General features: G+C 43.2%; 1 protein-coding gene across 4 annotated transcripts in view; it reads left to right on the top strand.

Moving 5' to 3' along the window:
- The window catches only part of EPHA6 (EPH receptor A6), a 1,072,121-nt gene that overhangs the window by 782,331 nt on the left and 263,337 nt on the right, over positions 1–26,453 (top strand). For 3 of the 4 annotated variants that reach the window (XM_074998351.1, XM_074998361.1, XM_074998364.1), the window contains exon 10: positions 26,229–26,337. The exons of the other annotated variant lie outside the window; for it this stretch is intronic. In XM_074998351.1, coding sequence (XP_074854452.1) covers positions 26,229–26,337 — 109 coding nt within the window. The remainder of the gene's footprint in view (positions 1–26,228; positions 26,338–26,453) is intronic. 4 annotated transcript variants of the gene reach the window in all.

Below are 26,453 nucleotides of genomic sequence, written 5' to 3'. Positions count from 1 at the left end.
GAGGGCCCTGGTAAATCCAGGAAGTCTGGGTAGGTCCCCTGGGGCATCCGTATCTGTAGCTGCCCAGGCTGGTCTGGGCAGCTGGGTGGAAGCTCTTGCTGACAGGCGGGGTGGCAGCGGGCTCTCTGCCCCTGGTGCCCAGGAGCCCAAGCAGGAGCTCCCTCCCAGCACGGCGGCCCAGCAGTTAATGGGCCCCGAGCTCCACCCGTGGCCCTTCTGGCTTTAGGCCCTGTCCTCTGAGGGGCAGGGCACCGGTGTTCCAGCTCAGGGCCTGCCCACCAGGGCCTCTGAGCAGCCTCCTCCACCTCTGAGTCTGTGGAAGGCTGCAGCGGCTCACTACAGTAAGGTTTAAAAATTATCATTTAAAGTGATTGTTCTTCAAGGGGCTTTGCACATTCTCATTAATGGGTAATGCACAAACTAACCTAACAATAGCCCCTTTTCCAAGCAGTGCCTATCAGAGCATGTGAGTTCTTTCTCGTATACCTTCCCCAAGTGTTCATGAACATTCTCAGGGCAAGGCTATATGCATTGTGCCCACCCTTCTTTCTGGTATTGGATGATCATGGAAGTGTCTGAAGTGACTCAGCCAGGATCACTCACCCTTCTGCGTGTTCCATCTGTCACAATATCACACCTAGATCAGTTAAGTAGAGGCTGAATAAACCATAGGTGGGCCTGTTCAAGGAAATTCTCCCTACTAACCATTCAGGTTCTAGGAGATCTTTGCATCTGAAGGCTAAGAGGCCCATATTGTCTCTGATTGCATCAACAAATAAAGCTAAGATGTCCAATAAGTCCCAGGGATCTGTGCTTTTGGTAGCTTACTTTTCTATGTGATCATGGCCTCCTATGAAGGCTGCCATGATGTCACAGGCACCATCTGGTTACCCTACGTCTGTAACCATTGTCTTTACAAACCTCTGTGCCAACATCAAAGAACATCCAGTAGTAACTAATGTTCACTGTTTGGCCCCTGATCATTCTTCAGATCCTAGTGTGAGTTCCTTGTGGGGGGAGGAAGAGGAAGATGTCATCAGTTCCACAGTGTAAGCACCCTACTCCTGAACAGAGACATAGAACCACCTCTGTTTTCTTCTCCCTTTGAGACTTCTGGGGGGTCACCGGGCATATCTTTCTCACCCTTCATGTCAGTTCATCCTCCAATGCAGTTGTCTGCAGTGAAACCCATTGCAGACCCAGGTTGTTGAAATCACAGGTAGAAGAGGATCATAAGAGAATCAAAAGACATAAGCTCTCCAGATTTATGCCACCCATTTCCAGGTTTCCTTAGTCTTTTGGTCAGTTTGTGCCACCACATCCTATGGAGATGTTCTCAGACACTAAGCATTGAAGCATTGTGCATTGTAGTTTTATTGGGCTCCACCAGATGAGCTCTTGAGCCATCCACTTACAGATGGTGACAGAGAGAAGAAGTGGGTCTGTCCTACGAAAGATCATCACCTAATAAATTATTTTGTTAGTCTTTAAAATGCTACTTAACTGCTTTTTTGTATTTACTTTGGGATGGAGTAATGATTCCAGATGATAAGGATCCAGCTGCTTAAATCTTCAGGCCAGATTCACCCAGATCGATCTGCATTGCAGACAGTAGTGCCAAAGAATTGAGTTTATTGGATCACCTGGCATCTACTTTTGAACTCATCTGTGGAAGAGACATTGCATCCTATCTGACATTCTTGTTGTTTCTTTGAGGAACAGCATGTCTTTATTTATTTTGAGTGGGCTTTTGCAACTGCTATGGCCATTTGGGTTATTTTGTTTCCTGTCAACCCATTTCTAAAAAAAACAGACAAACCGTATCAGATCCCACAGGAGCGTGTTTTGTGTTTTTATACTTACCCTGATCTGAATTCCTTAGTGATTCCAGGTATGAGTAATAGAATTAGGTTTGGTGAAGCCCAGTCAACCCTAGCAAATAGAAAAGTCAAGAAATTGGATGCCATTGGAAGGAAGGCTGTTTCTGCTTAATCTTTAGATGTTAGCATAGCTAATTAATATGTGGTAATGTTCCAGCTGTAGGAAGAAATGTTTATGTTTGTGCAAGAGTTACCAGACAATCAGAGGAAATTAGCCGGTGCTATCTTGAGAGAGGCGCAAAATATGGCAAAGCATGCTTTTATTTGATGCTTCCGATTCTTCAGCAAGAAGCTTAGCTTCTGTGGATTCTTTGAGAAGTCATGCTTAGTTAGGGTCTTCATCCTTGACTGTGGACACTAGCTTTAAGGTGGAATATCTCCTTCTGAGAGTGGTGGGTTTTTTCATTAAAAAGGGTAACTGAACTTGTGGGAAAGTCATAAAAGACTAGGTCTACTGCTCATTCTGGCCGCGTCTACACGTGCACGCTATTTCGAAGTAGCGGCACCAACTTCGAAATAGCACCCGTCACGGCTACACGTGTTGGGTGCTATTTTGAAGTTGAAATCGACGTTAGGCGGCAAGACGTCGAAGTCGCTAACCCCATGAGGGGATGGGAATAGCGCCCTACTTTGAATTTGAACGTCGAAGTAGGGCACGTGTAGACGATCAGCGTCCCGCAACATCGAAATAGCGGGGTCCGCCATGGCAGCCATCAGCTGAGGGGTTGAGAGACGCTCTCTCTCCAGCCCCTGCAGGGTTCTATGGTCACCGTGTGCAGCAGCCCTTAGCCCAGGGCTTCTGGCTGCTGCTGCTGCAGCTGGGGATCCATGCTGCATGCACAGGGTCTGCAACCAGTTGTGGGCTCTGTGGATCTTGTGTTGTTTAGTGCAACTGTGTCTGGGAGGGGCCCTTTAAGGGAGCGGCTTGCTGTTGAGTCCGCTCTGTGACCCTGTCTGCAGCTGTGCCTGGCACCCTTATTTCGATGTGTGCTACTTTGGCGTGTAGACGTTCCCTTGCAGCGCCTATTTCGATGTGGTGCTGCGCAACGTCGAAGTTGAACATCGACGTTGCCAGCCCTGGAGGACATGTAGACGTTATTCATCGAAATAGCCTATTTCGATGTTGCTACATCGAAATAAGCTACTTCGATGTAGGCTTCACATGTAGACGTAGCCTCTATGGGTTTATTCTCTAGTGCTGGAAGAAGACAGCCTTCTCCTTGTTTTCAATTACAAGAGAGCATTTTATGCTCAACCTCCTTCATGTTTTTATCTCAGAAACTTTAGCAACAACATCAGCAAAACACCAATTTCCTGCCAATCTCAGGAGAAGAAGCCATTCAGGTCCAGACCAAAGTTACAGCAGATCCACTTCAACATATTTTTCATTTAATGCATAACCACAGCTCAGGCACAAGAGTCAAAAGTTTGGAAATAGTCTTGCTCACTTTATCAACTGGGGGAGGCTTATTATATCTCACGAATATGTTATAAAATAAGAGAAAAAGTCTATGTATCATGGGTCAAAATACTACTTTTTAGTTTGTTATCCTTCCCTTTTCGAGGAACCATCTCACAAGGTTGTTCATTAGGAAGTTCAGAGACTGAATTTGTTTAGAGCACAAAGGAAGCTCACAAGCAGGAGGGAGAGTCAGGCTTTTGTTCAGAATAGTTTCTGGTGCAGAAAGAAAATGAGTGTTTCGGTCCAATCTTAGATTTAAGAAGGTTGAACACATTTCTCCAAATCTTTCACTTTCCAATATTAATTCATGCTTCCATCATTCCATACTCTCAGCCGTGGATTGGTGAACACTTCTCAATTTAAAGAATATTTCGATATTTGTATTTGGCCAAATCATTGGACATGCCTCTGTTTTGTGTTGGGACAGAGATAGTTCCAGTACAAGGTCCTGCTCCTTGTCATCTCTGCAGTGCCAAGAATCTTTACAACGTAACTTTCTGCAGTAACAACACATCACAGAAAACAGAATACCTTTATTTACCCATATTTTGGTGACTGGCTGATAAAATCTTCTTCATGAGAAGATCTTCTGAGTCACATTAAATCCATTTTATAACTTATCTTCTTAGCGATCTAGAGCTGCCTCAAAAGCTCCAGCTCAGAATTAATTTCATGGGAACTGTACTGGACTCAATAGCAGAAATGGCTTTCCTTGGAAGATAGTGTAGTCTATTTCAAACATCATAGCCACAGACCCAGAAACAAATTTCTGTTTAGGTTTGATGGGTTTCATGCAAGTTACTTCTTATGTCACTATATTTGCATGTCTCAGAATGAGGCACCATTGGATGGCTCATATTTACAATCCTAATCTGGACAATCTTCACATGTCAATTACTGTGCCACAGAATGTTTTGGATTCTTTGTTGGGATAAACAAACATAGCCAATGACTTTTAAGGTCTCTCTTGTCATTCATAACAATACTCTCTGATGAACTGAACAACAGATCAGGAAGTACATCTGGTTTCTCTAACCATTCAAAGTCACTGGGTGTCTCCAGAACAGAATACGTGCACAGATGTTTTAGACTTAAGGGTGATTGACCTGTATCTCTGAACTTTTCTTCCTCATATACGGGGGAAAGTTATGCAGGGAGAGAGAGATGAAATGAATGCTGTATTTTACATCAATAACAATGGAGGTGCTCTCTCCACTATGTTATGTGTGATCACTGTCTGTGTGTGATCTGCTGGCCGGGGGAGGCTAGCCTTCAGCCTTGCCTCTCCGACATGCACACATCCAACCAAATACTAGCACTAGCCCTGCCACCACACCTCAAGCTAACTCCCCCAGCCAAAAAGCACCAGGAGAGTGGCTAACATAGTAGCCACAAGGTGAGCAAACTGAATGCGTAGGGCTGTGTCTAAACTGCAGGCTTCTGTCAGTAGACAGGACGTCTCTCAGCAGAAGTCTGCCACGTCGGGCAGAAGGGGTTTTCCTGACATTTGGCCCCATGTGGTTTGTCCAAATGTTAGGAAAACCTCTCCTGACAGAACCGTAGGAGGAAGATACGCAAATGCAATGCACAATTTGCTTATCTTTTGCAGATAGGTCTCGGCAATCTAGCTGTAGCCTTGATGGCAGACCTTAGTATTTTTCATAAAGAGAAGGTAGTTATTAGATCTGAGCTGAGGTTTGTATCAAAAATAATGCACAAATTTCATATCAAACAGGCAAAAAGCTTGCCAGTCATTTTTCCAAAGCCACATGCCAATAAAGAGAAATTTGCTTTACATACTCTATATCCTAGAAAAAACAAGGAGAAGTCCTGAGGCAGCTTATAGACTAACAGATTTACTGGAGCGTAAGCTTTCATGGCCAAAGAACCACTTCATCAGATGCATGTAGATGCTAGAAGGGTTTTAGCATATTATTTATACAGAGCTAAAGGTTTTAGGAAATCTTCTACTTAATTTGTTTGTTACAGTAAGAATCGTATAGGTGATCATGTATCTTCTCAATTGTTTCTACATGGGTAAAACAATATGTCCTTCAATGTCACAAGTTAACAGCAGCTCCTGCACTACTGATATCAGATCTAATTCCTTTACATCAGTGACAGCATATCTTACCTGTGTTCACCCTCAGAATGTTCATATACGTTCAGGGGGCCTATAGGAAGGGACACATTTTCACTTCAATGGGCAATTTTAATGGGCACTTTGGAAAAGTCTCTGCCATTAGGCTGCATAGGTTGGCACATTACACATGAGCATCAGTATGAGGGGTCATCTCAAAGAAGTCAATTTACAAGTAACCTTCCTTTCCTTAATATTGAACTAAGCTTCCCTTCAGTGGAAAACTGCTGTCATGCATGCTCCAGTTTTCTGGTTGAAATGCAATTTGTGCTGCTGCAATTATTTGGGATAAAATTAGATATATCATTACGAGGAACAGCAAGATTTTTTGGAATGATTATTAATGGTGGTGCATGAAGCAGAAAGAGGACTGTCTGACCCTGTGGGAGTAATAAAGAAGTTAATTAATCAAAGAAGCTGTAGAATTCATATTGTGTGACTACTCAGAAATGTGGGAGAGCATAGAGCTTAGAGCTTGGAATTAGTACTAATCAATAGCTAGGTAAGATTGTTGGTCAGAAAAGGAAAGCAACAAAAATATCGCTGGGAAAATACGTACTGAAGATCAACTGTAAGATTTCCTGATAGAACACAGTACAGTTTAGAATGTGTTCTGTCATTGCTTTCGTATTTGCCTACACTGTGGTTCCCTGTTATCCTCTTCCTTACCTCACTCTGTTTTTCTCCCCTTTCTTCCCTTCTCAATCCTTTTTAGGAAAAAACATCTTTTCCCATTTCTATATGCCTCTCTCCCGCTCCCGCTCCCGCTCCCGCTCCCGCTCCCTCTCTCTCATTAGGAGGTCTTCTATTTTGAGGATACCTGAAGTTGTTCTTTCAAAACCAAAGCCAAGGGCTGGTATAAAGCAAAGTGTTTCAGAAGTGCTTTCAATGACCATCATCCCAGATGCCATAATGGCTAGCCTGTTAGCAAGGCAATAATAGTGCACTACTATGGCTTAGGATATGTCCACATTAGGAGACTAGGTCAAATTTATTAAGGTCAATTTTTTAGCACAGATTTTATAAAATCAAGGGTGCATGCCCACGCTGGCACATGAAGTTGATTAAGTGTGTCCCTACTAGGGTGGGTAGCTTCAGCTTAGTCAGCAGTGCGCTGTGGATACCTATTCCAGAGTTTCTTGTGCTCTCTTACATTCTGGGTTAAGCTCCCAGTATCTGACATGGACAAAATAGTGCCACGGATGTTTCTGAGTATGTTTTGTCAGCCAGTCATAGTGCACTTATCTCCTCTTCCTCCCTTTGGAAATCAACAGCAAAAAGAGTTTTTTCACTGGGTGTTTGTGCAGATGCCATTGCAAGGCTATCATGGACTCCATCCAGCTTCAAAATGCTACGGCAAGTGCTGTGAGCACCTCACACATTGTGCTGTGGTACATGCAGAGCCTAAGCAGCTTTCAGAGTGATGAACACTCAGAGAGGGACATGGGCATGTGCAAATGTGAAACATGGAGAGGAAGAAGTGGGAGATGCTGGCTGCACTCAATGCTTTGTACACAGTGAAGCAAAGATTCTGGTGCTGTGAAACAAGCTCAGACTGGTGGTACCACATTGTTTTGCAGATATGACAAGACTATCAGTGGCTACAAAACTTCCACATGTGTAGGGTCACTTTCATGGAACTTTGCAGATTGCTTCTCCTTGTCCTGAAGTGCAACAGTATCAGAATGAGACCTGCTCTGACAGTTCAGAAGTGAATGGCAATAGCTCTATGGAAGCTTGCAATCCCAGACAGCTATTAGTCAGTGGGCAATCAGTTCAGAGTAGGCAAATCTAGAATAGGGATTGCTGTCATTCAATAGCTACGGCAATCAATATGCTTCTGCTATGAAGGACAGCGACTCTGGGGAATGTGCAAGACATAGTGGATGGTTTTGCCATGATGGGTTTCCCTAACTGCAGTGGAGCGACAGATGGTGCATGCATCCCTAACTTGGCACCACTTGGCTACAGAGTACTTAAAACACTAAAACACACAGGTGTCTCAATGGTGTTGCAGGCACTGTTGGCTCACAAGAGCCATTTCACCAACATCAATATGTGATGGTTGAGAAAGATGTGTGATGCACTCATCCTTAGGAACTCTGATCTGTTTGGAAAGCTGCAGAATGACACTTTCTTCCCAGACCAGAAAATTGCTATTGGAAATGAGATGACAGTAGTGATCTTGGGACATCCAGTTTACCTTTGCTCCCTTTGCTCATGAAGCCCTACACAGGTATCCTGGACTATAGTAAGGAGCAGTTCAGCTACAGGCTGAGCAAGTGCAGAAAGGTAGTATAATGTGTATTTGGCTATTTAAAAGCCAGGTTCAGTAGGCTCCTGACTTGGCTAGACCTCAGCAAAAGCAACATTCTCCTCATGGTGCCAGCTTGCTGTGTGCTCCACAATTTACATGAGAGTGAGGGGGTGGGGGGGATTTCATTACAGGTTGGAGGGTTGAAGCAGATCACCTGGCCACTAATTATGAGTAGTCAGACACCAGGGCAGGAAGGAGAGCATAGTGAGGGGCACTGGTAATCAGGGAGGCTCTTAAGGAGATGTCACCTGTATGATGTGTGCTTCTCTGTAAACCCTGTAAAGCCCGCCCCCCCGTGCAATATAAGCAGTGAAGACATTGTTTTTGAGAGCTTAATTGATTTTATTTAGGGGACAAAATGATACACACAATAAAGGGAGATCATGGCAGGGGCTTGTTTCAGAAGCGGATAAGCAAAAGCAAGAGTCATTCGTCATCACAGCTGGGGAAAATGTCAACCATCTGCTCTGAGAATTGTCCCTGTGGGTTGAATGCAAGGCTGCCCTTGACTTCTGCCCCCGCTTGCATTCTGAGGTGCTGAGGTGGAGAAGGGGATGAAACATGGTGAGGAGGGCATGTGGTCCAACAGTGGGGCTCTGTGTTCCTCTAGAAGGCACCTCAGGAGTTATGTTTGCTGCACCATGAGCTTCAATATCTCCTCCTTGGTCTGGCCACTCTCTGAGTGTTCTCTCTCCTTCCAGTCCACTCTCATATCCACCCAATCCACCCTCCTGTCCTCCATGCATCTAACTGTGCCCTGCCCAAGTAGGTGGCTTGCATGTGCTCCTGGAACATATCTTCCCATCTTTTGCTTTTAGGCATCCTCTGTGCAGCAGATGCTACACAGAGGTCTTGAGGGACCTGCTCTGCACAGTTCACTTCCACTCATGATAAGGCACAGATTGGAACATGCTTTCTAGCCTTGTGCAGGACCTTGGAGTCCAGAAGCAGTTTCTGCAGCTGTGCATGCTGTTGGGGGAAAGGGAGCATGGTGGCTTTCAGGGCTGTTGCAGTCACAGTGACCACATACTTCCCCTCTCCATTTTTTTTAGGACAGTGAAAGTTTCCCTTTCCCCCGGAGCCCAGGGAAGGGGAGGCAAGCCATGGCAGTGTGGCTTGTACTATTCAGGCTGTGTAATTCTCACAGTCACTGCATGTTTCCCCCACTCCGCCATTGCTGGGACAGTGAAAATTTTCTTTCACCCAGGAGACCAGGGAACCAGGAGCTCAGGGGAGGATTGGGGGTTGGCCCAGGCATGATAGAGCAGTTTGTGCTATCACCGCTTAATTCTCCTTCCCTTGCTTCCTCTAGGTTGCACTGTGGGGTATCATTCTTCTTAGAATAACACACAATGATAAGGAATGGATGCTAAGTGAATGTGAACAGAAAACTTGTTTGTATGCTGTGCTGCTCTGTTCTGTGATGATGCCAGATTTCTTACTGCTGGCTTCACATGGAAAAGAGACTTATGGTGGAGGTTGGAATGATTATGGAGATGTTCAGGGAAGATTGCTGCTCTAGCCCCAAACACATAACAAGTTGTTCCTCCTCCTTTTCCTCATTCACCATGTCTTCCCTGCTGTTGCCAGAGACTACCTGAGGAATCACTTTGGAATTATCCACAATTGTTTGGGGACAGTGGTTGGGTCCCCTGCAACCCCAGAATCCCATGCAGCTGCTCACAGAAGCGGCAATTACCCAGAAAGTCAATTTGCTTGATCTTATCCTACACCTGCCAGAGATTCTTTATTTGCACACAGCACTGCTGGACATCCCTCGTATATCTTTTTTCTACCATATACTGTGAGATCTATTCACTGTCATGGTAAGGTCACTTGTGTGTCTTAGTGACCCAGAGAGCAATGCCAGCAGGAGTTACTGCTCCTGGAAGGGACACTCAACCTGGACGGGTCAAAGGGTAGAGGCCAGACAGATTTGGATCACCTCTCCGCAAAGTGAAAAGGGGTTAACTTAGGGTTAACAACACTATTGGTAAAAAACAAAAGTTGCAGAAACATCTACAAATAAACCTACAACTACACAAATCTTGGCAAGAGTTGGCAACCGGCAGGGATTGAGTATGAAGCGCGGTAGTGAAACCCGAAAGGAAGCTGTCCCAGAGAGGACCTTTCTCTGGCCCAGGACAACCACCCAGTTTAGTACATGGAATGTTCGGACCATGCATCAAGCAGGGAAGATAGAACAGATTGCAGCTGAGATGAAGCAGTACAAGCTTGCACTTTTGGGCTTGTGTGAAACAAGATGGACACAAGCTGGGCAGTTACACCTGGCTACAGATGAAACCCTCATCTATTCAGGACATGAAGAAGAGGGCGCACCACACAGAGAATGTGTGCACTTTATGTTATCAAGAGAGGTATCTTGTGCTTTAATGGAATGAACAACAGTATCATCATGCATCATCACAGCCAGATTCTACAACAAAGTGCAGAAGGTATTGATTATGCAATGCTATGCACCATCTGAGGAGCTAACACATGTACAACAGACTTCTATGAGAAACTGCAAAGTGTTGTGAACCAGAAAGCAAAGAAGAATATCTTGAGTTTGGTGGGTGACTTCAGTGAGAAAACTGGAAGCATAAATACCGACAGAGAACAGATTGTAGGAAAAGACTGCCTAGTCAACATGAATGAAAATGGAGAGCTCTTAAGTGACTTTTGTTCCTTCAACAGATTGGTGATAAGTTGTAGGACCACTTGGATTTCACTGGATCATCAGTCAGAAAACCAAACTGATAACATCTGTATCAGTAGGTCTTTGAGAAGATTGATGCAAAACATCCACACTAGAAGAGGAGCATATATAGGTTCAGACCCCCATTTGGTCATGATAAAACTCAAGTTCAAGCTCAAGAGGTACACCACATAAGTGACCAAGCCAGGATTGAGATTCTACATGGAACTGCTGAAGGATATAGAGCCATTAGCCAGTTTCCAAGTGGAGCTGTCCCACTGATATGCACTTCTGGCAAACCTCTCCACAAAAGATGCTACTGTGGAAAAATTTGGGAACACGCCAAAACAGCCTGGAAAGAGACCTGTGATTAAAACACTGAGAAAGAGGACAAGGTGTCACAAAGTATAGATCACACCAGAAACTCTGAGAAAAGTGAAGGAGCGAAAGGACAGAAAAGCCGCAGTCACAACAGCAAAACAACAGCAGCCATGGCAGAAGCTCAGAGGTCATATGCAGAAGCCAACAGAGATGTGAAAAAGGTGGTAAAATGAGACAAGAAGAACTTTGTGGAAGACTTTAGACAACAAGAAGAACAAGCTGCAGGATGGAGACACATGAAAGAGCTGTAAGACATCACAAGGAAGCTAGCTGGATCACAGCACACAGTGGGTCATCCAGTACAGGACAAGGAGGGACATATGCTAACAAACCAAAGCGAACAGCTTAGTAGGTAGAAGGAACACTCTGAAGCGCTACTGAATCATCCTGCCCACATGGAACCTCTTGAGTTACCACCTGCAAATATACCTCTGCAAATTAACAGCAACAGAGCTACGAAAGGAGTCAGGAAAGCCAATGCCCACATTAAAAAGGTCATAGAGCAGTGTTTAAACTAAGAGATGGGGGAAAGCCGATTGGTGCGGAGAAGCACGTGGATCGGACGGAGACTTCTCTTAGGCGAGACTCCATTGATAGAGATTCTCTAGAATTCAGTCAGAAAGAGAAGAAGGGAGATGATAGAGTATGGGCCAGATCAGATGAGAAAAAAATCACATGTAAAAGAATCCAATATGTCAGGGAAGGGCAGACATATGAATAGTGGTAGTTTTTTAAAGTGCTTTTACACAAAGTGCTTGAAGTCTGTCTAATAAGATGGGTGAATTAGAGTACCTTATATCAAAGGAGGAGATTGATATAAGAGGCATCACAGAAACCTGGTGGAATAAGGACAATCAGTGGGACACTGTCACACTGGGATATAAAATATATCGGAAGGACAGAATGGGTCAAGCGGGTGGCGGAGTGGTACTGTATGTGAAAGATAATATAGAATCAAATGAAATAAAAATCCTAAACGAATCAGAATGTTCCATAGAATCACTATGGATAGCATTCCTTCCTCTGATGGGAATACAGCGCTAGGGATATATTGACCACCTGACCAGGACAGTGATAGTGATGCTGACATGCTAAGGGAGATTAGAGAGGCTATCAAAATAAAAAACTCACTAATAATGGGGGATTTCAATTATCCCCATATTGACTGGGTACATGTCACCTCAGGAAGGGATTCAGAGAGAAAATTCTTGATGCCTTAAATGACTGCTTCTTGGAGCAGCTGGTACAGGAACCCACAAGTGGAGAGGCAATTCTTGATTTAGTACTGAGTGGAACATAGGATCTGGTCCAAGAGGTAACTATTACAGGACCGCTTGGAAATAGCATAACATAATAACATTTAATATTTCTGTGTTGGGAAGAACACCACAACAGTCCAACACTCTGGTATGTAATTTCAAAAAGGGGAAATACACAAAAATGAGGAGATTAGTTAAGCAGAAATTAAAAGGTAGAGTAACTAGAGTAAAATCCCTGCAAGCTGCGTGGAAACTTTTCAAAGATACCGTATTAGAGGCCCAACTTAAATGTATACCCCAAATTAAAAACACAGTAAGAGACCTAAAAAAGAGCCACCGTGGCTTAACAACCATGTAAAAGAGGCAGAGAGAGATAAAAAGGCATCTTTTAAAAAGTGGGAGTCAAATCCTAGTGATCAAAATAGAAAGGAACATAAACACTGCCAAATTAAATGTAAAAATGCAATAAGAAAAGCCAAAAAAGATTGTGAGGAACAGTTAGCCATAAATTCAAAAAACAATAGTAAAATGTTTTTTTAAGTACATTAGAAACAGGAAGCCTGCTAAAAAAGCAGTGGGGCCCCTGGACGATAGAGACATAAAAGAAGTAATCAAGAAACATAATGCCATTGGAGAAAAACTAAATGATTTCTTTGCTTCAGTCTTCACGGCTGAAGAGATTCCCAAATCTGAGCTGTCCTTTATGGGTGACAAATGTGAGGAACTGTCCCAGACTGAAGTGTCATTAGAGGAGGTTTTGGAACTAACTGATAAGCTAAACAGTCACAAGTCTCCGGGACCGCATGGTATTCACCCAAGGGTTCTGAAAGAACTCAAATGTGAAATTGCGGAACTGTTAACGGTGGTTTGTAACCTATCCTTTAAATCAGCTTCGGTACCCAATGATTGGAAGACAGCTAATATAACACCAATATTTAAAAAGGGCTCTAAAGGAGACCCTAGCTATTATAGACTGGTAAGTCTAATGTCAGTACCGGGCAAATTAGTAGAAACAATAGTAAAGAATAAAATTGTCAGACACATATCACAGAATCACAGAATCATAGGGCTGGAAGGGACCTCAGGAGGTCATCTAGTCCAGCCCCCAGCTTCAAGCAGGATCAACCCCTACTAAGTCATCCCAGCCAGGACCTTGTCCAGCCGGGACTTAAAAACCTCAAGGGATGGAGAATCCACCACCTCTTGAGGCAACACATTCCAATGTTTCACCACCCGCCTGGTGAAGTAGTTTTTCCTAATATCTAACCTACACCTTTCCCTCTTCAACTTCTGACCATTACTCCTTGTTCTTCCATCTGACAGCACTGAGAACAGTTTCTCACCCTCCTTTTTAGAGCTCCCCTTCAGGAAGTTGAAGGCTGCTATTAAATCACCTCTACGTCTTCTCTTCTGTAAACTAAACAAGCCCAAATCCCTCAGCCTATCCTCATAGGTCTTGTGCTCCAGACCCTTAATCATTTTTGTTGCCCTTCGCTGAACCTGCTCCCACAAATCCACATCCTTTTTATACTGGGGGTCCCAAAACTGGACACAATATTCCAGATGTGGCCTCACCAGTGCTGAATAAAGAGGAATAACTACTTCTCTAGATCTGCTCGAAATGCTCCTCCTAATGCACCCCAGTATGCCATTAGCTTTCTTGGCTACAAGGGCACACTGTTTACTCATATACGGCCTTTCATCCACCATAACCTCTACGTTCCTTTCCATCGTACTGCTGCTGAGCCAGTTGGTCCCCAGCCTGTAACAATGTTTGGGATTCTTGCACCCCCAGGTGCAGGACTCTACACTTCTCCTTATTGAACCACATCAGATTTCTTTTGGCCCAGTCCTCCAATTTATCCAGGTCCCACTGGATTCTCTCTCTATCCTCCAACATACCTACCTCTCCCCCTAGTTTTGTGTCCTCCGCAAACTTGCTGACGGTGCAACCCAGTCCCTCCTTAATAAAGATGTTGAATAACACCGGTCCCAGAACTGAGCCTTGTGGCACTCTGGTTGAAACAGACTGCCATCCAGATATTGAGCCATTGACCACCACCCATTGGGCCCAACCATCAAGCCAGCTTTCTATCCATCTTATAGTCCAAGGATCCAATCCATATTTCCTTAACTTATGGACAAGAATGTTGTGGGAGACTGTATCAAAAGCCTTGCTGAAGTCAAGGTATATCACATCCACTGACTTCCCCGTGTTCACAGAGCTTGTTACCTCATCATAGAAGCTAATCAGATTGGTCAGGCAGGACTTGCCCCTGGTGAGTCCATGTTGGCTACTTTTGATCACTTTCCCCTCTTCCAAGTGCTTCAAAATGGATTTCTTGAGGATTCCCTCCATTATTTTCCCAGGGATTGAGGTAAGGCTGACAGGTCTATAGTCTCCTGGATTGTCTTTCTTTCCTTTTTTAAAGATGAGCACTACGTTTGCCTTCTTCCAGTCATCTGATATCTCCCCCGATCTCCAAGAGTCTTCAAGGATAATGGCCAAAGGTTCAGCAATGACCTCTGCCAATTCCCTCAGTACCCTGGGGTGCATTAAATCCAGACCCATGGACTTGTGCACATCTAGTTTTTCTAGATAGCTCAGAACTTGTTCCTTCCCCACAGATGGCTGCCCACCACCTTCCCATACTGCATTGTCTAGGACCGTCATGTGGAAGTTGACTTTGTCCGTGAAGACTGAGGCAAAAAAAGCATTGAGTACTTCAGCTTTTCCTGCATCATCTGTCACTAGGTTACCTCCCTCATCCAGTAACGGCCCCACACCTTCTCTGATAACCTGTTTATTGTTCACATGCCTGTAGAAACCCTTCTTGTTACTCTTCACATCCCTTGCCAGCTGCAGTTCCAATTGTGCTTTCGCTTTCCTGATTACTGCCCAGCATTCTCCAGCCGTATGTTTATACTCCTCCTTAGTCAACTGTCCACATTTCCATTTCTTGTATTCATCCTTTTTGAATTTAAGCTGACTAAGGATTTCCCTGTTAAGCCAAGCTGGTTGCCTACCATGTTTGCATTTCTTACTACGCAGCAGGATTGTTTGTTCCTGTGCCTTCAGTAAGACTTTAAAATACTTCCAGTTCTCTTCAACTCTTTTCCCCTTCATCTTCGTTTCCCAAGGGATCCTGCTCATCCGGTCTCTTAGGGAGTCAAAGTCTGATCTTCTGAAATCGAGGGTCTGTATATTACTGCTCACCCTTCTTCCTTTCATCTGGATCCTGAAATCTACGATCTCATGGTCGTTGGAGCCCAGGTTCCCTCCCACTTCTATTTCTTCTACTAGTTCTTCCCTGTTTGTGAGCAGCAAGTCAAGTTGTGCACAGCCCCTGGTCGGTTCCTTCAACACTTGTACCAAGAAGTTATCCCCAACATTCTCCAAAAACTTCCTGGATTGTCTGTGTGCTGATGTATTGGTCTCCCAACAAATGTCCAGATGATTAAAGTCTCCCATGAGAACCAGAGCCTGTGATTTGGAAGCTCCACTAAGCTGCCTGAAGAAATCCTCATCTATCTCCTCTCCCTGATCTGGCAGCCTATAACAGACACCAACTACAACATCACCTCTGTTACTTCCACCTCTAAGCTTAACCCAAAGACACTCAACTGATTTTCTCCTTCCTCATACTGGAGCTCTGAGCAATCATACTGCTCCCTCACATAGAGCGCAACTCCTCCTCCTTTTCTCCCCCGTCTGTCCTTCCTAAACAATTTATAACCTTCCATGACCGTGCTCCAGTTATGCGAATTGTCCCACCAAGTCTCCGTTATTCCAAACACCTCATACTTGTGTGACTGTGCCAGGGCCTCTAATTCTTCCTGTTTGTTCCCCAGGTGTCTGGCATTAGTGTACAAGCATCTGAGAAAAGGGGCCGATTGGCCCACTTTCTCCTCTTCACCCAGGAAACCCACTTGATTGTTCTCTCCTCCTTCCCCACTTACCTCCAGGCTTGTGTCATCTTCCCCTGACAAACCTAGTTTAAAGCCCTCCTCACTAGGTTTGCAAGCCTGCCCGCAAAGATGCTCTTTCCTCTTTTAGTGAGGTGGATCCCGTAGAGGAACATGATTTGTTGAGCAAAAGTCAATGTGTTTTCTGTTAAGGGAAGTCGTGTCTTACTAATCTATTAGAGTTCTTTGAAGGGGTTAACAAGCATGCAGACGGGGGGATCCAGTAGACATAGTATACTTAGATTTCCAGAAAGCCTTTGACACGGTCCCTCACCAAAGGCTCTTGTGTAAATTAGGTGGTCATGGGATAGGAGGAAAGATCCTTTCATGGATTGGGAACTGGTTAAAAGACAGAAAACAAAGGGTAGGAATAAATGGTAAATTTTCACAATGGAAGGGGGTAACTAGTGGCGTTCCCCAAGTGTCAGTCCTAGGACCAATCTTGTTCAACTTATTCATCAATGATCTAGAGAAAGAGGTAAGCAGTGAGGTGGCGAAGTTTGCAGATGACACCAAACTGTTCATAATAGTCAAAACCAAAGCAGACTGTGAAGAACTTCAAAAAGATCTCAGCAAACTGAGTGATTGGGCAGCAAAATGGCAAATGAAATTTAATGTGGGTAAGTGTAAGGTAATGCACATTGGGAAAAATAACCCCAATTATACATACAATACGATGGGGGCAAATTTAGCTATAACAGATCAGGAAAGGGATCTTGAAATTATAGTGGATAGTTCTCTGAAAACATCCACGCAGTGTGCAGCGGCAGTCAGTAAAGCAAATAGGATGTTAGGAATAATTAAAAAAGGGATAGAAAATAAGACAAAGAGTATCTTACTTCCCCTATATAAAACTATGGTATGCCCACATCTTGAGCACTGCATGCAGATGTGGTCTCCTCACCTCAAAAAAGATATATTGGCATTAGAAAAGGTTCAGAAAAGGGCAACTAAAATAATTAAGGGTTTGTAACAGGTCCCATATGGGGAGAGGCTAGAGAGACTGGGACTTTGCAGTCTAGAAAAGAGGAGACTGAGGGGCGATGTGATAGAGGTATATAAAATCATGAATGGTGTGGAGAAAGTGAATACAGAAAAGTTATTTACTTGTTCCCATAATATAAGAACTAGAGGACACCAAATGAAATTAATGGGTAGCAGGTTCAGAACTAATAAAAGAAAGTTTTTCTTCACACAGCGCACAGTCAACCTGTGGAACTCCTTACCAGAGGACGCTGTGAAGGCCAGCACTCTAACAGAGTTTAAAAAAGAGCTCGATAAATATTTGGAGGTTAGGTCCACAGATGGCTATTAGCAAGGGGTAAGGTATGGTGCCTAGCCTTTTGTCGAAGGCGGGAGATGGATGGCAGGAGACAAATCGCTTGATCATTGTCTTCGGTTCACCTCCTCTGGGGCACCTGGCATTGGCTACTGTCAGCAGACAGGATACTGGGCTAGATGGACCTTTGGTCTGACCCAGTATGGCCGTTCTTATGTTTTCATGTTCTTACCTGAAAAACAGAAAAGCACCTGGTCCAGAGAACATCCCTGCAGAAGCAATCAAGGCAGGTAATGAGACATCAGTCAATATGATGTATAATCTATTTGGGAGAGTTTGGGACACTGAGGAGACCCCACAAGACTGGAAACATGACTACCTTATCAAGCTCCTAAGACCCGCTTCATCAGAGGCATGTCTTTGCTCACAAAATCTTATGCTCCAGAAAATCTGTTAGTCTATAAGGTACCACAGGATTTCTTGTTGTTTTTGTAGATATGCAGTGAAAGGCACTACTAAAGTCTTCCTAGGAAAGTGACTTTGTCCTTGTATTTCAGAGTACTTTTAATCAGGGAATCACGTAATTGGGAGAAACAGGAAAAAGTATTTCTGAATATAAAATAAAGACAGTTGTTTGGATACAAACTAACACCGCTACCCTTCTGATACTTAAAACCTTCACAGACTTGGAAACAGCCTTCGATGCTTTGTGGAAACTCCTGCAACGCACTCACATCCTATCCAGAATTATTAACCTGGTCCATACAACATATGAACCCTTGACATGCCAAGTTGTTCACAAGGGTTTCAGTCTCCTGTTGAGATATTGGCACAGATGTCTACATTTATCTTGCTGGTTTGTAGTTCTGCCAGGACAGCTTCATCCCTCCACAGCAATAAGGTCCTGGATCTCCTGCTTGCTTCATGCTGGAGTTCATCTATGACCATGGAAATTCATAGCCAGATGGGTTGCTGAGGTGTGCTGCCTGCTCCACTCACCACGCTGGCCAAACAGGAAAAGAAATTCAAATTTTCCTGGGCCATTTCCTGCATACCTGGAGAGCAGTGGAGCTCAAAGTGGTGGGCAGAGTGTTCACTTTGGGGCACTGTGGGACACCTCCAGGAGACCAAGAATGTCAGATTTCACAACAACAAGAAGTCTTGTGGCACCTTATAGACTAACATATTTTGGAGCATAAGCTTTCGCGGGCAAAGACCCGCTTCATCAGATGCATGAGTCGGGGGGGTGGTTTCAGAGGGGTATTTAAAGAGTGGGGTCCCAGTAAGAGGGAGGGCCAGAGCTGACAAGGTCTATTCAGCAAGGTGGAAATGGCCCATTATCAATGGTACTTATCATAAGAGGAAAAAACAAGTCAGATCAGACAGGGGGGTGTGAGCCTTTGTCAGAGTCTAATGGGGAGCTATTAGAACCCAAAGCAGAGAAACTGCCTTTGTAAGCTGCAAGCCACTCCCACATCCCACAGATGGCTCACAGTTTACAAAGGCAGTTTCTCTGCTTTGGGTGCTAATAGCTCCCCATTAGACTCCGACAAAGACTCACATCCCCCTGTCTGATCTGACTTGCTCTTTCCTCTTTTGATAAGTACTGTTGATATTGGGCCATTTCCACCTTGCTGAATAGACCTTGTCAGCTCTGGCCCTCCCTCTTAATGGCACCCCACTCTTTAAATACCCCTCTGAAACCACCCCCCCACTCATGCCTCTGATGAAGCGGGTCTTTGCCCACAGAAGCTTATGCTCCAAAATATCTGTTAGTCTATAAGGTGCCACAAGACTTCTTGTTGTTCTTGAAGCTACAGACTAACACAGCTACCTCTCTGATAGATTTCACAACAATCCATCTGCATTACCCTAAAGTCAACTATGCAAGATCAAATTTTGCATTAGTACTTGTGGAAAGCAGGACTACCAGAATCGACCTTAGGAGCCTTAACATCAGTAGAGGTGTGGACTGATTGCTTAGAAAATCAACCTGTCAGCTAATTTATACGTAACTTCCTAGTGTAAACCAGGCCTAAGAACAAGACAGTGTGGTTAATGGGCAGATATGAAGAGGTAAAAGTGTTATAGAGATGTGTGGTTTCAGGTTCAGAGCAAATTTTGCTTAAACTGACACTTGACTTAATAGTAGCTAACAATAAAATGTATGTGAACAAAAGAGACGAAGTTGGGTCATAGGAACTGGGGAGAGAACAGAAGAAATAAAAATGAGGTTAGACATGATATATTCTATGTAGAGAGTAAATAAAGGAGTTTAATATTATCTGGAGCAAGCAGCTCAAAAAGCAAAAGGAAAGGACAGAAATTAAATACAGGACTGTTTCAGTCCAAACTTCACCAGTGGTAATTGGTGCATAGACAGCTGTTTGTTCCAAGAAAATTTACTGAAAATAGCAAATAAGTGAAGGAGAATTTGTAAATCTTAACTTGATGCTTACAGTCATCATTAAACCATTATTATATGCTACATGTACATGCTGCAGTAAAAACAGTGGAAATTTCGCACTGAGCACCAATGCCAACAACTAAGAGCATCTGGTGTTGTAGTTATGCACTTGTTTGTGAGAAGATCTTTATATTCTGTTGACTGGTAGATTGTGTCTTTTGGTGTGTGGGCCAGATGAGCTCAGGATACCCTCCCCAAGCTCTGTTTACCAGCAAATGAATCAGTCAGAAAGCTGATATTTATTCTCCATATGAAAGTTAAACTAAGCCACTCTGCACTGGATAGGGAAAGATGGAAGGAAATAGTGAGAGAGGCATCAGACGCTAATGGGCGCTGAGCCCACGGTTATTGATGATGATGATGATGATGATGCTATGATATTGCCATGCTCCCTTCAAAGTTGTAGTGTAGACACAGCCTATCTGTCATGGAAGTCATGGAGTTTGTGACTTTCCTCAACGTCCATGACTTCTGCAACAGCCAGCATCACTGACCCCACGCCACCTACACTGCTGGTCCAAGAGACAGCCACACCAGCTGCTGCTGGGTTGCCCCTGGAGCCAGCTGCAGTAGCTGCTGCTCAAGTGTTCCCATGCAGCTGGCCCCAGTGACTGCCTGAGTAGCAGTCCCACAGGCAGAGGGGGCAGAATCAGCCCCCCAAAACTAAAATTTAGTCAGGGGTGTATAGTACAAGTCAGGGACAGGCTATGAATGTTTGGTTTTTGCCTGTAACCAGTCCATAACTTTTACTAAAAATAGCCATGACTAAATCATAGCCATATTAATAATGCCCGAAGCGCTCCATGCTTTAAAAGGGCATGGGTGAGTGGAGTGGAATTATGATCAGGGCTCTGTTCCACCCATTATGGCTAAGAGGCTGGTACTGATTGGCTTGTATGCAGTAACTTTTTATGGAGGGGAGAGTAGTTGCTGGTTTTGCATATATGTTCTTCCTAATGCCCCCTGGAGCATTCTGCCTGCATCAGTAACGTATGGGCAGAAAGTCTTCACCAACTGCTTTGTTTGTACCTGCCTCCCTCAGCTACCATGGTGCATAAGCCATAATCCAACTCATTTATTTCTTACTGGTATGGCTCAGGTGCACCATGTACCTGAGTTACTTTTTCTCACGCAAACCACTAAACTTCTCTGTGGTGTATCAAAAAGAGCTCTTCTGATCCAAATCCCCCATTGCAAAATATCTGGTCCCATGCAAGCACATTTTAAGGTCTGTTTTATTATTTTTGAATTAGAGCTTTACAAGAGACCTTTAAACTATTTAATAATTTAAAGTTTTCCTGTTTATGCGGGAATGTCCTCTACTATCCAACCTCAGAGGCCATTTGTGCCCATCAGTTCCATGGTGCATTATTTTTGTGTTGTAGCCATCTTGTTAGGAGTTATCTCTAAAATGAAAAATCTTTTATAATGTCAGTCTTACTACCAATGGAAAGAGAGGGTTTGTTTTGTTTGTTTCTCATTGATGTGGCAGGTTTGTTTTAGTCTAGCAATCCAAACTGCTCCTGGTCTGGTGGGAAATCTTTCTCAGTATAACATTTGATGATACAGTGACAGTCTTAGAATATACAAACCTCTTCTATTGACTAATATTCTGAAGAAAAGTTTTTGTTTTTGTTTTTGTTTTTCAGAAGAAAAAAGCAGGGAGGTGGCAAGAAGAAAAACGCATAAAAGAGACATAATAAATCTTAAAGATTTTATTGCTTAATACCTAAAGCTTAACTTTATAAATAGCTAGAAGTGGAAAAAAGGTGATGAAATAGATCAGTTAGAAAGAGGGACATAAGCTAAAATTTGCCTAGGACAGCAAAACACCTGATCTAAGTTCTGCTTTCAAGAATTTTGTAAGAATACTGAAAATTGCATTTGTTTTATTGCTATAGTCCCATGGCATAGCCAGTGTTTCTGGGCGGTGATGTGTATGTGTGTTGCTCATTGCACTGCACTTTTATGGATTTCTACAAAGATCACTTCAAGCAAAAAAGCATTTTTGTCACTTTCCGGGACTTACCTACTTCTCTGTCAGTTTTTACCAAATCCACATTTTCCAATTATACTTGTCTGTCATTTGACATTTTTATCTGACAAGTAAATTAAGGTCATCAGGAAGAGTCAGGCTTGAAAAGACCCTTTGTAGTGACGAGGCTAGTTGAAGAAAATCCTAATATATTGGAGTGTGGTGCCATGATGGTAGAAGAGAACAAAAGGAGAAAAATAATGACTTTCTAAGGATAGAAAATCCTAGCTCAGGGTCATACTGGTGAGAGACAGAAAAGACAAATTTAGTCATTGAGTTTCCCCTGCATGTGCAGGATATAGTCCTGGTTACAGAACTTATGTTATTAAACTGATAAAAACAGAATTTAAAATTATGTAGAAGCTAATGCAAAAAATCTAGGTAGTACACAGGTTGAGAAAAAGAAGCTCTGTATGTCTGCATGTTATTACACTTCATTTTAGCTAAAAAGCCGAAAAACAGAAGTGATCCAGGAAGACTGACTTCTGCTGTTCTGGGTATTAAGCATTATGTCACTTGAGCCATGGAACCTATTTTTATCAACACAAATGCTATCCTTCCCCAATAGTCAGAACTTCAATTATCAGAAAAGAAAGCCTGAGATTGTCCATTTAGCAGCAAATGTGTATTAAATATGTTCAGGAACTAGAATATCTGAACCTCCACCATTTTCTGCTGCACCTGCTGAATTCCTTGTTTCTGCAAATCTTTTGTTTTCTCTATCAGACTCATTTTGAGAGGGCTGCAATTTGTCCTCTGGTCCCCACTTCAGATGGTAGCAATATACAACTCCTTCTCGTTTTAGAGCTTTATAATGTCTCTAGCCTGAACAACCTCTGCAGATGATTGCCAAAGGCACTGACAGTTAAAAGATGGTATTCAACATTTGAGCTGAAGGCCTGGGAAGATTATTATTATTATTATTATTATTATTATTATTTACATTTTACTTGTCACATCCTTGTTGTTATGTTGATTTTTTCCAAGTAAATATTACTCTTCAATATAGCCTGGTGCAGAGTCAATAGCCATTTCCACAAAATCACTAGTTACTGTTTGGTTAATTAATTATTTTGTGAATAGTTGATAAAAGGTATCAGAGTACTTCATTGGAAGATGTATGTGTCTAACTAGTCTGTGAAACATTTATAAGTACAGATACAGAATGGAGTACTGTAATTTATTGTTTGCACATATCTCCATTAAATTATAGTGACAGAAACCTAATGCCAGAGATTTAATACATTGTGTGGGGGCAGGTTTCAAATTGGGCTTAAATTGCTATTGTTTTTGTTTGCGTTGGCTGCTGTTGAACAGATAGGTCATACTATTAGTTGCTAAATCATTTACAAATATTACCTAAAGTCCAAATATTCCTTCTTGGATACAACATTTTTATGTGGCTTTTGACTATTTCCATACAGTAGACCCCTGACTTATGTGGGGATTGCATTGTCACAACCCCCCCATAAGTCAAATTTCCTGTACAACTTGGGGAGCCAGAAAACTGATGAGGACATCAGTCCTCGTCAGTTTCTGGGGTCCAGCAAGTGGCGGGGAGTCGCCACCTAGTCCCTGGCTCTGCTCCGCTTGTGGGAGTCAGGAAACTGGCCAGCACCAGTTGGTCAGTTTCCTGGCTCCTGCCAGCAGAAGAGAGACAGGAGCCAGACTACCACCTGGTTCCCGGCTCCCCACCACTCTGGGAGCCAGGCACAGCTTCTCCCTGGCTTCCCGCAGCTGGGAGAAGGCACACCACCACAGCTGCCTACCTGGCTTCCCCCAGCTGGGAGAAGCTGCGCCAGGCAGACAGCTGCAGTGGCATATTTTCTCCCAGCTAGGAGAAGCCAAACCACCATGGCTGCCTGCCCGGCTCCCCCTGTCTGGGGAAAGCTGGGAGACATACAGCCGTGGCAGTGCCTGCTTCAAGTTGTGCTTAACTCATGTTAACATGAGTTAAGCACAACTTGAAGTCGTGCATTTCTGGGGTACTGTATAGTTTTCTGGGTTTCACAAAGTGCAAGTTATACTGAAGCTTCTCCTCAGAGGAGCCTAGATGATACACCTAATTTTGAAGCAACTTAGGTCCCGGGAGAATTGCATGTTGTGCTTTCTGAGCTGTGCACAATGCATGAAATCAGGTTTTGTTTTCTTGAGGAAGCTGGGGTTGATCTATTTCCTATATTTGTTGATGTCAGCTAGAACACCTAGTAATAGGGCATGTACTCTTGTTTCTCAAAGTAATATATATTTCATACAAAATAAAAAACTAGAGAATAGATGGAAATGTACTGAAAGGTGATAACTTTCACATAAAATTAGATGCAGATAAAGATACTTAGGATTATAGAGCAAGAGTGGCTAAAATAACAGAGCCTAATCCTCTCATTCATATGGTGTCTAACAGACTGAGGCCTAGAAATGATTATCCTCTAGATACTAACACAATGTAAATGTTTATTAATAATAATAATAATAATAATAATAATAATAATAATAATAGGGTTCGACTCAAAGACGCAATATGTTCAGGTGATTTGTTTAGACTGAGGGTTCATTAGGGAAAATAATAAAAACACACCAATCTCAGAACAACATTATTGTTGCTCAGATACAGTGCAGGGAATTAATAGATGAGCTTAAACTCAAGCCCATTAGTTCCCCCAGAGAAAACTGATTGGATTTATTATAGGTAATTAGCAAATCAGACTGATGGGCTGAATGAGCTAATGAGCCAATTAGTCCATCAGCTCAAGACTGATAAAGAGGTAGAGGAAGGAAGTACCAGATGAAGAGCAGCAGGGCTACCTGAACTCAGTTTCACAGGGGCGTTCGGGGAGGGAGACTTCTGCTCCTCCATGGTCCTGAAGGGAGGATGGAAAGCACAGGGAATATTGCAAACAGTATGGTTGCCTAGGACAGTAGGGATGTTGGTGGAGGGAATGCAAATGATACATTGGGTATACAACCAGTACATTCCCATTCTGTTTCCGGGGTGCAAAAAAGCAGGACAAGGGACTGTGTCCTCCTACAGATACCTTTCACCAAAGCACTTCACAATTAAAATGCTACAAATATGTTAGCAACCTGAAGAACCTGTGCTGCAAATTAGAGTCTTGCCTCTGGCTTCTGTGGCATGCAGTTATGTAGTCCCTATGCATACAATACTGGAAGAGTTGTCCACAGGACAAATACAAACGTGAGCTCAAACATGTCTAAAAGTCTGCTAACCTTTGTTCCTGGCAAATTGCAAGAGTCTGAGAATTCCATAGACATTCACCTTATTATCTTGTAAAGTTTGTATTCAGCAGCCAAAGCTGACTTTAACAACTGCAACAGGACATAAGGAAGTGGCACTTTATTCATTTAGCAAGGCCACAAACCATTTAGGATTTTAACTACATTGTTTTAAAAAAAATCTGAGAAGAACAATTTCTTTTATAAAAGCCTTATAAAACAATTCCCCTTCATGAGTTTTATTTCCTTGTGTTTGCAAAGAACTCAAAGCATTATTTCTGCTATTATCTTATTACTATTATCTAATGTAGTCAAGCATTTTGGCTCTTTTAAATACTGGTCTTGATTTTCATACTATCATTGTGTGTGTGCAACTGTGTGGTTTGCATAAACACTCCATCAGGTGGACATTGCTAGATGGAAAGCCTGTCTAGCCATCTGTATCTGGTAGTGTGGCTACATGGCTCTGGAGAGCAGTGGAGAGCACATTCAGTTTTAAATTTAATAAATTTTGGCTATTTTATGAGCTGATAGCTGCAAGGATTGAAAATTTCAGTTATTTTGACTGTATGTTATAAGATTTTGTAGGCAGGAGCAGAAGTTTCTGACAACATAACAGAGGAGAAAATGGCATTGGCAATGTCTGTGTAACTGCCCACAGGCAGGCTCAGACCTGCCACCTCTGGAGCTTAGGGCAGGTGCCTCTATAGCATGAGCTAAAGGCCAGCTGCCTCTCAGCCTAGGCTGTAGAGGACACTTATTCTTTCCCTGGGGAGTGGTCTAGGTACCACTGCATGGGACAGTGAACCACACATAGGTGTGTGGGTTACATTTGCACAGACTTCAAGTACCTCTTTAATTCTTACCTCCCAAACATGCCTTCCCACCTTCAGAAGCAATGAAAAGAACTACATAGCTGCCCATTGACCTTCTCTCTTTCACCCCACAGGCACATTTCACCCACTGCCCTCATTAACCACCTGAGAAATCATTGCAATTTTCACTTCTCCTGTAGTAGTCAGACATTTGGCTGGTGGAATATTATAATCCTTTCTACGTGTGTCCCACTCAGGGGGACTTTAACCCCTCTTCTCTGTGTTTCTCTTTCAGCTTCTGATATAGCTGCGGAGCAGGGGCAGATTCTTGTAATTGCCACTGCTGCTGTTGGTGGATTCACTCTCCTGGTTATCCTCACTCTGTTCTTCCTAATCACTGGGAGGTAATTCATATCACACTGAACTAGTGCAATTAGAGTGAAATTCATCCCAATGAGTGGGCTCACATTAGCTAAATCTTTGCTCCATAGCTTATGTGGTGAACAGGACTTTGTGCAGT

The sequence above is a fragment of the Carettochelys insculpta genome, chromosome 1, assembly GCF_033958435.1.
Source record: "Carettochelys insculpta isolate YL-2023 chromosome 1, ASM3395843v1, whole genome shotgun sequence".
NCBI classification, from domain to species: Eukaryota; Metazoa; Chordata; order Testudines; family Carettochelyidae; genus Carettochelys; species Carettochelys insculpta.
The sequence above is the reverse complement of the archived record's forward strand: the minus strand, read 5'-3'. Positions and strand labels throughout refer to the sequence as shown.